This window comes from Trachemys scripta, chromosome 3 (assembly GCF_013100865.1).
Source record: "Trachemys scripta elegans isolate TJP31775 chromosome 3, CAS_Tse_1.0, whole genome shotgun sequence".
Taxonomy (NCBI): domain Eukaryota; kingdom Metazoa; phylum Chordata; order Testudines; family Emydidae; genus Trachemys; species Trachemys scripta.
This window is the reverse complement of record NC_048300.1, coordinates 115,466,702-115,478,273: the sequence shown is the minus strand read 5'-3', so window position 1 is coordinate 115,478,273 and position 11,572 is coordinate 115,466,702. Positions and strand designations below refer to the sequence as shown.

The 11,572-nt window shown below is 44.4% G+C and overlaps 1 protein-coding gene across 2 annotated transcripts in view; it reads right to left on the bottom strand.

Moving 5' to 3' along the window:
- The window catches only part of MCM9 (minichromosome maintenance 9 homologous recombination repair factor), a 94,250-nt gene that overhangs the window by 42,724 nt on the left and 39,954 nt on the right, over positions 1-11,572 (bottom strand). For both annotated transcript variants that reach the window (XM_034765791.1, XM_034765790.1), the window contains exons 6-7: positions 8,012-8,137; positions 6,428-6,547 (exon numbers count right to left, since the gene is read on the bottom strand). In XM_034765791.1, the coding sequence (XP_034621682.1) occupies positions 6,428-6,547; positions 8,012-8,137 (246 nt within the window). The remainder of the gene's footprint in view (positions 1-6,427; positions 6,548-8,011; positions 8,138-11,572) is intronic.

The following is an 11,572-nucleotide window of genomic DNA, read 5'->3' as shown; positions in this document are numbered from 1 at the left end:
AGCATGAATACTTAGTAAGAAAAAAAATTGCTCCCTATAGGATTATGATGTATCATGGCCTGGTACACTTACTTTTTTAAAAGCCTCTTTATTCATGTAGTCTGTTTAGATAGTTAATAAGAGGTTGAAGTGCTTCATCCTACTTAGCTTCATAGAATACATTGGGTGTAAAACATTTCAATACACAATTTTATTATTTCTGTATTGTAGTAGTACCCACAGGCACAAATTAAGATTGAGGCTCCACTGTGATACCACTGTACACACGCGCACACACAATACCTGACCTGAAGATCTTACCATAAAGTATTCTGTTACCATCCTTGAAGATAATGACCAAGCAGCAATTGCACAGATTTGAGACAGTTAATAATGATAAGACTCTTGTAACACTGCTGAATAATAGAATTACTGAATGAAGTTCCTTCAAACTTTCTTTGGATCTTAGAAGCAATTTACTTAGAAAAATATTATCCGCCTAGCTAATCATCCCAGATTGCATCATCCAGATACTGGACCCAAGCACTGAGTGCTCTGAAAAGCTCCTATCCTAACTTGCAGAAAAGATCAACTGTATTTAGGAGAAACTCACTGAGGCCGTACACTTGAAGACGGACTGGATGGCACTAATCACCCTGCTGCCCTGATAGAATTTGGCCCCATCACATACTACTATCCATTACGAATAGTGGAACACTATATGCAAAACAAATTCATGTACGGTGAAAGTCAGAGAAGAGAAATTATGTCCACTACTAACAGCTTCTCAAAATCTCCTTCAGAGAAGTAACTTTTCCTTTCTTCCTGAACAATACAATAGACTGCCTGATCATCCAGACACAAACATGTGACACAGGTCACCCCTCCAACCTCACACTCTTAAGCAAAATCATTCAGAACCCAAACTCCAACATCACATAGCATTTGCCAACATCGTGGATTCTTCACAACTGATTTTCAAGGCCAAGGCACAGTGCAGAGACATCCCTAGTGGCACTAAACAATATGACAATGGATAGAGGCTCTCTCTGTGCTCATACTACCTGACCTCTCTGAAACTTTCATTACAGCTAACCTGATACAGGCAGTCCTCGACTTTATGATGTTTGACTTAAGACGTTTCTGAACTGACACCCTGATTCGACTTACGACACTTGGTCATGCAATGGAGTGGATTGTGGTTCCAAGTTACAACGTTTCAACTTACGACGCAATTTTCAGGAACCAGTTGTGTCATAAGTCTGAGGACTGCCTGTACATGACATAGCTTGAGTAGACAATGCAGCACTACAATGTCAGGACCAAAAGAGTGATAAGGGAATGAGCTACTCTTCCCACCACTACCGCTCATCTGTGGATTCCCAGAGGGATTTATTCTACATCCCCTCCCTTCTCAATATCTACATGGGACCTTTGTCAAAAATAAACCGATGACACCTTGCTGTGCATTTCCTTTCCCAGATGAAGCAAATCCCCATTACAAGGATGTCATATCCCGGATAGAGATTCTTGTATTAAGAGGAGTTGTCTTAGAAGACAAGGTAGCATCACTGATGTAAAATGCCTTCTTTCACCTTCCTGTTTGCTAGGAAGCTTTGTCCCTCTCTCCTAAGTAAGGATATAGTCACAGTGAGCCATACATTTGTCATCTCCGAACTGAATTACTGCAACTCACTGTATCTGGGTCTGAAGATGGCAGGAAGGTAGAGGCTCCAAATCATATGTAATACGGTTTCTCACGCCCCCATTGTGACAGGCTGTTGTGATCCAACCTAATCCACTTCCATTGATAATTCAAGACCTTAATCCTGATCTTCAAGGTCATCAATAGATCAAGACCAGCTACATTAGCTACCACATCTGCATTCATGACCCACTCAGACAACACTCTTCTCTAGAACAACACACCTCAAAATCCCATAAAGCATGACGACAGGTTTCAGAGTAGCAAATAAATTTGTTAGTCTCTAAGGTGCCACAAGTACTCCTGTTCTTTTTGCATAAAGCCTGAGAGAGTCTGGGGACCTATCATTCTGACACATGGGGCAACAGCTGTTGAACGAGTTTCCAGAAGAAGTCAGACCAATTCTATGACAATGCTTTCCTACAACCACCAGATTAAAGGTGGAAGAAGAGACCACAAACAAAATGCATGGATATCCAAAACAAAGCATCCTCTCCCAGAGAGTGGAAAAGAGCTGAAGACTGACTGCTCCAGTAGCAAGCTCACCATTTTCTCGGGCAGCTCTTGAATACTACAACAATAGGTGGTAACCATATAGAAAACCCTTTAGCTACCTATGTAACTGCCCTGCAGTATTTCTCAATCCTACAATGAACAGTCAGCAATTGATAAATTTTTATTGAGACTCACATTTTTGATATTGTGACCAACTACTTTTTAATACAGGATTCACAGATTAGGTCTTTCTACCTTGGGAAAAAACCTGCAAATTAGAAATTATTTTTTCATACAAAACAGGAACTGGATAATCTAAAACATGTAAAATAATTAACAAGGAAAGCAGCATGATTTAACAGCTCTCAAAACGTTACCATTCTGAGCATCTGTTTGAGTGGCTGCATAAAAAAATAGTTCATAAAGTCAATGTTTTAGGGAGAAAAGTATAAATAGTCTAAAAACAATGAACTTAAAAAAAGAAAACACTGTGGCCAAAAGAAGTACCCATTCCAAGCCCTCAGCCAGTCAAACTGAAGGTCTCAATGACATGCTTGACTTCACATCATTGTTAGCCCACTAAATATCTTAATAGATATGCTGCCAGAAAAACATAGATGAGGCCCCTTCTCCAAGGAGCCACTTAGCAAACATCTTTCCTTATTTTGCTTAGCCCGCTGTAGAATTCACCATTAATCAAGAGAAAGCAAAAGGTGCATGCCCCTCTTTCTGATTCAGGAAGCACTCTTCCAATACTTTCTCTTTGCCTTCTGGAAAGCATCTGCATTGTATTTAAATTAATAGAATCCCCATTTTACCCCCCTTTCTCTCTAATGCCCAGGGTTTACCCAAGGCAAAGAGGGCAAGTTTTTTTGAGGAGATCCATTTTTAAAATACTGGCTGCACATTGCTTAATTATCATATCATATATTATGGTTAAGGAAAGTACCAATTTCAATTTTATACTCCCTCAGTTTAACTGTACACATCTCTCAGACATGTCCTTTAGGAACAGCATTTTTAATGCTTGATTTTATTACAAAGGTGATTTTTTTCCTGACAAGTTCCAGCAAAATCAGTTGAGCTATTTGAACAAAAAATTCCAAAAGTAAAATGAAGTTTTACCTCATACATTCCATTTGGAAGTTACACTTGGACAGCTCAATAAATGTGTGGGTTTTTTTTAATAAATTGCTTTTAGGATAATATTTTTCTAAGTAAATTGCTTCTAAGATCCAAAGAAAGTTTGAAGGAACTTCATTCAGTAATTCTATTATTTAGCAGTGTTACAAGAGTCTTATTCTCAATTACACTAAGGAGCCTTTACATCACACTGGCAGTGTAAAGGGATTTTGAAGTGAATGTAGATGTAATTTGCACAGCCAGCCAGATGTGAGCCTGATAAACTCTTATGATAAGCCCCATTACCATAAGAGATAAAAGTTGGAAAAGTGATGTAACTGCAGTGGAATTTGGGGGGCATGGGGTTTCCTTTCTTTTTAAAAGCCCCACTGATGTAGAGCTAAAGGCAATTTTAGGATTTTGGAGACCCCCCCTGCAAGGAATGAGCTGGAAACCCACAGAGAGCTCCATCGCTACACACTAGGACAGCTTGTTGTGTTGCATCACAAGTGTGGTTTCCCCATTTATGCTAAAGTGACTCCCGGCTCCAGCCATCCTTGGTGATCATGTGTTCAGTACCCTTTGGGAAGCCATCTCATGTGGAGCAGGAAATGAAAGAGAGAGCTCTGGAAGATCAAGGCAAAGCAGAGGTACAAGAACTTGGCTGGCTTAGGGAGATCATTACTAAGGCTAAGATTTTGTCACAGATATTTTTAGTAAAAGTCACAGAAAAAAATTCACAGAAGCCCGGGACCTGTCCCTGACTTTTACTAAAAACATCCATTGCAAAATGGGGAGCCTGAGCAGCTGCAGGCGGGCTGGGAGCTCCAGGGCCCTCCCCACCACCCCTGAGGGCTCGGAGCTCCAGGGTCCCCCTCCACTGGCAGCTCTGAGCTTCAGGGGTTCCCCCCTGCCACCCGCAGAGGCCGGGAGCTGTGGGGGGTCTGCCTGGCGGGGACCCTGCAGCTCCCAGCTGGTGCTGGCTGAAGTCACAGAGGTCTTTGGAAGTCATGGATTCTGTCACCTCCGTGACTAAATTGCAGCCTTAATCATTACTGCCGAAGGTGGGTGCAATAATGTAAGAATTATTGCAAGGTTTTTAGTCCAGGTCACTATCCGTGAGACACCAATCCCCTGAGGAAACATGAATGAGCCCAAAGTACAGCTTGTTCTGTTCTTAATATTGATGGATGTAATTCAAGGTTATCCTGAGCATGAACATGCTTGTGGCTCCTCTGCAGACAGGCTTGCAAACATTTTGATTTTAAAGTCAGAAGTAATAGTATTTAATGACAAATCCTCTGTACATAGGTTGTATACACATGATGGACAGGGCTAAGGGACTAGGAAAAGATAATCTTTTGTTCTTCCCATTTAAACACAGTGCTGTTTCCCAGTCATAGAAACGGAAGAAGAGCAACACTATCCGAGAAACACATTTCTATTAAATGCACTAGTTGAAATCCTTTGTCCTTTACTCCTAGGGTTACCATATTTTAAGTGTCCAAAAAGAGGACACTCCACGGGCCCCGGCCCTGCCCCAACTCCTCCCCTGCCCTCTGCACCAGCCCCGCCCCTTCCTGGCCCCGCCCCAACTCCAGCCCCGCCCCTGCTTCCCGCAAACATTTGATACGCGGGAAGCCTGAAGCAGCAGGCAAGCTGGGGCGGGGGGGCGCAGCCCAGTCTGGCCCCCACGGCCGAGCGGCTCCCTTCGGCGGCCAGCCGGCCCAGGCCAAGAGGCTCTGGCCCCAGCGTCTCCCGCCCAGCTTGGCTCGGGCCATGGGGCACCAGCCCCGCCCTGCCAGCCCCCGCCCCAACCCCCGGCCGAGCACCGCTGGCCCCCGACCCCAGCCCTGCACCGCTGGCCCCGCACCGCCACCTCCAGGCCCTGGCCCCGGGCCGAGCACTGCCACCCCCCAGCTGAGCACCGCCAGCCCCTGACCCCAGCCCTGCACCGCCGGCCCCGCACCGCTGGCTCCAGCCCGCAGCCCCGCGCGCCCCCGCCCCAACCCCCAGCCGAGCACCGCCGGCCCCCGACCCCAGCCCTGCACTGCCGGCCCCGCACCACCGGCCCGAGCACCGCCGGCCCCGGGCCGATCACCGCCTGGCCCAGCACCACCGGCCCCCGGCCGAGCACTGCCGGCCCCGGCCCCTGGGCCGAGTACCGCCGCTCCCGGCCGAGCACTGCCGGCCCCGGCCCCCGGCTCCGCACCGCCGGCCGAGCACCGCCGGCCCCAGCAGCTCCAGCCCCCAGCCGAGGACCGCCGGTCCCTCCCTCCCTATTTTCCCGGACGTGTCCGGCTTTTTGGGATTTCCCCCCGGACGGGGATTAGAGGCCCAAAAAGTCGGACATGTCCGGGAAAATCCAGACTTATGGTAACCCTATTTACTCCTGAGGTATATACAGATTCCTGCATATATTGATTGTACAGCACTTTGTTCAAACTGAGTAATTTGCAAGGGTGGGAGAAGGACCTGAGGCTTTGTACTGTCCCTCAGGAAGAGTTCTTAACAACCCCTGGCATTTGGTACATCTCTGGCATACTAAGGTGAAAAAAACTTGGTCTTCAGATGTTTCTTTATGGGCCAGAGTCGAGATAAGGCTTCAGCAGCACAAGGCAGTGCCTTACAGCAGGGAACTGACTCTCAACCTGCCATCCACCCAAAACATGGAGAGGAAGAGAAAAAGGAGTCTCTGTTAAGCAGAAAGAGAATGATCCATCTGCATGTAACAGCCACACAGTGTGTACTCCTTCTGGAAGGATCGAAAAAGCCAGAAAAAGAAAAAATATAGGCCCAAACAATTTTCTGCAGGGGAAAAAACAACAACAACCAAAACCCAACAACAGTAGGATCCTTTGGGGGAGGCTCCATGAGGATCCCGACAGAGATCCTACCACACCATCCCACTAGAGGGGCCGGGGTAAAGCAAGTTTGTCCCCACCACAGGAGAAATGGCTACAGGGCTGATGTATTCCCAGTCTAGAGACTATATTAATACAATCAAGAGTAGCTTATATCACTGCTCACACATAAAACCCCTCTCTGCTTAGATGCAGAATCCCAGATAAAGTGTAATAAAAATTAAGAGCACACCCTACTTGGCCAGCCTGGAACATCAGATACCTGCACTTGTAGATCCAATTCCTGCAGTAAGCACAGATCGTGGTGTAATCTTTACCGCATATTTGAGAAACTGAGATTTCCCTGTGCCAGGATCTCCAACCAACAGAAGATGTGATTCACCTTTGGAAAAAATAAATACACAGAGCTTGAGATTACCTGGGTGGCATATTGACTACTACATTTATAAAGACAGACAAGACAGAGAAGTTTTTAACTAAAATAATAAATGTAATTCTTCATATAAAATTTACCTCTTAACATATGATACAATAAATAATTCAGGTGTAATGTCATATCTAACATCACTCAGACGTGATAAAATTGTATAATTCAAAAGTAGTACCTAATCATATTGCAGCGTTCAAACTCAATTCTCATCATAAAAGATTCTTTAAAATAATCACATAGCCAGCCTTATAGGGTCATCCAGTTACTAATTTTCATATTTTAATAGACTTGTTTTGCAGATGCCAGCTATGGTAAATTTTTCACTCCCACCTTGAGTAATGAAGGGAATCGGAACCACTGCTTAGTTATGATCCCAATATTTAACTACACCTCTACCTCGATATAACGCTGTCCTCTGGAGCCAAAAAATCTTACCGCATTATAGGTGAAACCGCGTTATATCGAATTTGCTTTGATCCGCCGGAGTGCGCAGCCCCGCCGCCCCCAGAGCACTGCTTTACCGCGTTATATCCAAATTCGTGTTATATCGGGTTGTGTTATATCGGGGTAGAAGTGTACTTTAATTATTGTACAAATAAAGTCAGCCTTTTTTCTTATTAGATAATAATTGAAAATATTTTGTTATAAGTCGAATAATCATGAAGTTTAGTAATTTCCAAATACAAAGCAATTACAAAAGTAAATATTTTGGTTATTAAGTACCTCATCAAAGAGTTCTAAAATGATTTAAATATCTTATATAAACAAAATGACTTCACTTTAAGGATCTATATGACTTGATTTGGCTCCTATAGCATTTTTTAAAAACATATATTCCATACTTGTATATACACACATTATTTTAGACTACATAGTCTATGACCTACATACCACCTGGCACATTTGCCATCTAATAACAACAGAAGGAGACTCAGCAGGCAAATAGCTTACAGTAACAGTTTTAAGAGAAACATGCTGACAATCACAGATGGAAAAATCTGGCATTAGGAAGTGGAGTGAATCTTATTTTTTTCCCTTCAATGCAGGATAGAGATTCACACTATGGAAATATTAATATTCCACTCTGACGCCAAATACCATTAGGGATGTGCTACTACAAAATCATTTTAAAATGTCATTTATAAAACTACTTTTTATCTGAGCCTCTGTTTTACCTAAAACAATTGCTTTTAATACTTTATTCAATGGGGCACTGAAAATTGGTTTCTATCACTCAAGTTATTTTGGAAAAATGAAATAAAAAGGAAAACTAAAAATAGGAAATCCAAATGCTGATTAAACAACATTCTCACTCAGAACGATGATGTTTCTGCAGCTTTATTTGCTCTAATATTCATTTTGAATGTTTGTATGTATGGAGGGAAGAAATGTACTATTAGAAACAAGAATACTAACCTCTCACTCGAGTTCCTGCAGCATCAGCCCTTTGCACACCCCCAGCAAGCACCATGGCTACAGCCAACTTCACAAGATACAATCCAAAAACCTGGGGACACAAGCTAGCCAAAATTTCATTCCTCCCTAGAAAAGAAGTGAAAAGCAGCATTAAGTACTGTTTTAAAGTCAAATCTGATGTATGTTAACACACTCTCCTCAGGCAAACCCCCAAAGCAGCTGTTAGACCCATCCTTCACTTGAAAGACTAAACGCCATCAGAACAGATCTTCAGTTGATGTAAATCAATATAAGGACCTTGCTATGCCAGTTTAAGGTGGAAGGCACTCGGATACTTGGGTGCTGGGCACCAGTACGAAGCCCTGATACTGAATACTTTAGTTCACAGATGAAACCACAGAGGCCAAGTTCTTATAGCCCCTCATTTTATCCTCTTGAATGCTAGTACATTGTGTGCAGATAGGAACCAGAGAGCTAGATACACAGCTGGTGTAATTTGGCATAGCTCCACTGACTTAAAAAAACCCCAATGTTTAATGCCAAGATATATTGTACTGTACATGATGCAGAAAATTGGCTCATCTCTCTCCTCTATTTTTATTTTACTGAATCTCCCTATCTCCTCACCCTTTTCTATGCAGTCTCTCCCTCACCATCCATATAATGTCTCAAGAACTGAAATGTTCCAATCTGTTCAGCTGATTTTGCTGGCAGTGAAGAGAGATGTAATAGAATTAATTCTGCCCTCTGAAGCACTGACACTAGCAGCACATCAGAGATCAGGATTCTGGGACTATATATTACCCTTCACTGTTAGCACACAGAGCTGAGCAACCAACCTTAAAAAAAAGGAAGTGCTGTGAATCCCTAAAATGGATGTTTTATACTTGGAAGTAAGTGTGTGAAGACATGGTGCGTTAGATTAATGGATTTACCATTACAAAGGTAGAAGGTAAGCATATTAAGGCTAGGGGTGGGGCCTTCTTTGGGTAAGATGTGATGTGCTATACCTATTGGTTGTGCAGCATGGTTAAGATGCAGGGCATGATTCACCACTGCATTACTCCAGTTTTATGCCAGCATAACCCCAATGTAAATCCAAAGTACAGTAACTCCTCACATAGAATCATAGAATCATAGAATATCAGAGTTGGAAGGGACCTCAAGAGGTCATCTAGTCCAACCCCCTGCTCAAAGCAGGACCAATTCCCAGCTAAATCATCCCAGCCAGGGCTTTGTCAAGCCGGGCCTTAAAAACCTCCAAGGAAGGAGACTCCACCACCTCCCTAGGTACGCATTCCAGTGTTTCACCACCCTCCTAGTGAAATAGTTTTTCCTGATATCCAACCTGGACCTCCCCCACTGCAACTTGAGACCATTGCTCCTTGTTCTGTCATCTGCCACCACTGAGAACAGCCGAGCTCCATCCTCTTTGGAACCCCCCTTCAGGTAGTTGAAGGCTGCTATCAAATCCCCCCTCATTCTTCTCTTCTGGAGACTAAACAATCCCAGTTCTCTCAGCCTCTCCTCATAAGTCATGTGCTCCAGACCCCTAATCATTTTTGTTGCCCTCCGCTGGACTCTTTCCAATTTTTCCACATCCTTCTTGTAGTGTGGGGCCCAAAACTGGACACAGTATTCCAGATGAGGCCTCACCAATGTCGAATAAAGGGGAACGATCACGTTCCTCGATCTGCTGGCAATGCCCCTACTTATACAGCCCAAAATGCCGTTAGCCTTCTTGGCAACAAGAGCACACTGTTGACTCATATCCAGCTTCTCGTCCACTGTGACCCCTAGGTCCTTTTCAGCAGAACTGCTACCTAGCCATTCGGTCCCTAGTCTGTAGCAGTGCATGGGATTCTTCCGTCCTAGGTGCAGGACTCTGCACTTGTCCTTGTTGAACCTCATCAGGTTTTTTTCTGCCCAATCCTCTAATTTGTCTAGGTCCCTCTGTATCCGATCCCTACCCTCTAGTGTATCTACCACGCCTCCTAGTTTAGTGTCATCTGCAAACTTGCTGAGAGTGCAGTCCACACCATCCTCCAGATCATTAATAAAGATATTAAACAAAACCGGCCCCAGGACCGACCCTTGGGGCACTCCACTTGAAACCGGCTGCCAACTAGACATGGAGCCATTGATCACTACCCGTTGAGCCCGACGATCTAGCCAGCTTTCTATCCACCTTACAGTCCATTCATCCAGCCCATACTTCTTTAACTTGGTGGCAAGAATACTGTGGGAGACCGTATCAAAAGCTTTGCTAAAGTCAAGAAATAACACATCCACTGCTTTCCCCTCATCCACAGAGCCAGTTATCTCATCATAGAAGGCAATTAGGTTAGTCAGGCATGACTTCCCCTTCGTGAATCCATGCTGACTGTTCCTGATCACTTTCCTCTCCTCTAAATGTTTCATAATTGATTCCTTGAGGACCTGCTCCATGATTTTTCCAGGGACTGAGGTGAGGCTGACTGGCCTGTAGTTCCCCGGATCCTCCTTCTTCCCTTTTTTAAAGATGGGCACTACATTAGCCTTTTTCCAGTCATCTGGGACCTCCCCCGATCGCCATGAGTTTTCAAAAATAATGGCTAATGGCTCTGCAATCTCACCCGCCAACTCTTTTAGCACCCTCGGATGCAGCGCATCCGGCCCCATGGACTTGTGCACGTCCAGTTTTTCTAAATAGTCCCAAACCACTTCTTTCTCCACAGAGGGTTGGTCACCTTCTCCCCATGCTGTACTGCCCAGTGCAGCAATCTGGGAGCTGACCTTGTGCGTGAAGACAGAGGCAAAAAAATCATTGAGTACATTAGCTTTTTCCACATCCTCTGTCACTAGGTTGCCTCCCTCATTCAGTAAGGGGCCCACACTTTCCTTGATTTTCTTCTTGTTGCTAACATACCTGAAGAAACCCTTCTTGTTACTCTTAACATCTCTTGCTAACTGCAACTCCAAGTGTGATTTGGCCTTCCTGATTTCACTCCTGCACGCCTGAGCAATATTTTTATACTCCTCCCTGGTCATTTGTCCAATCTTCCACTTCTTATAAGCCTCTTTTTTGCATTTAAGATCAGCAAGGATTTCACTGTTTAGCCAAGCTGGTCGCCTGCCATATTTACTATTCTTTCTACACATCGGGATGGTTTGTTCCTGCAACCTCAATAAGGATTCTTTAAAATACAGCCAGATCTCCTGGACCCCTTTGCCCTTCATGTTATTCTCCCAGGGGATCCTGCCCATCTGTTCCCTGAGGGAGTCAAAGTCTGCTTTTCTGAAGTCCAGGGTCTGTATTCTGCTGCTCTCCTTTCTTCCTTGTGTCAGGATCCTGAACTCGACCATCTCATGGTCACTGCCTCCCAGGTTCCCATCCACTTTTGCTTCCCCTACTAGTTCTTCCCTGTTTGTGAGCAGCAGGTCAAGAAAAGCTTTGCCCCTAGTTGGTTCCTCCAGCACTTGCACCAGGAAATTGTCCCCTACACTTTCCAAAAATTTCCTGGATTGCCTGTGCACCGCTGTATTGCTCTCCCAGCAGATATCAGGGTGATTAAAGTCTCC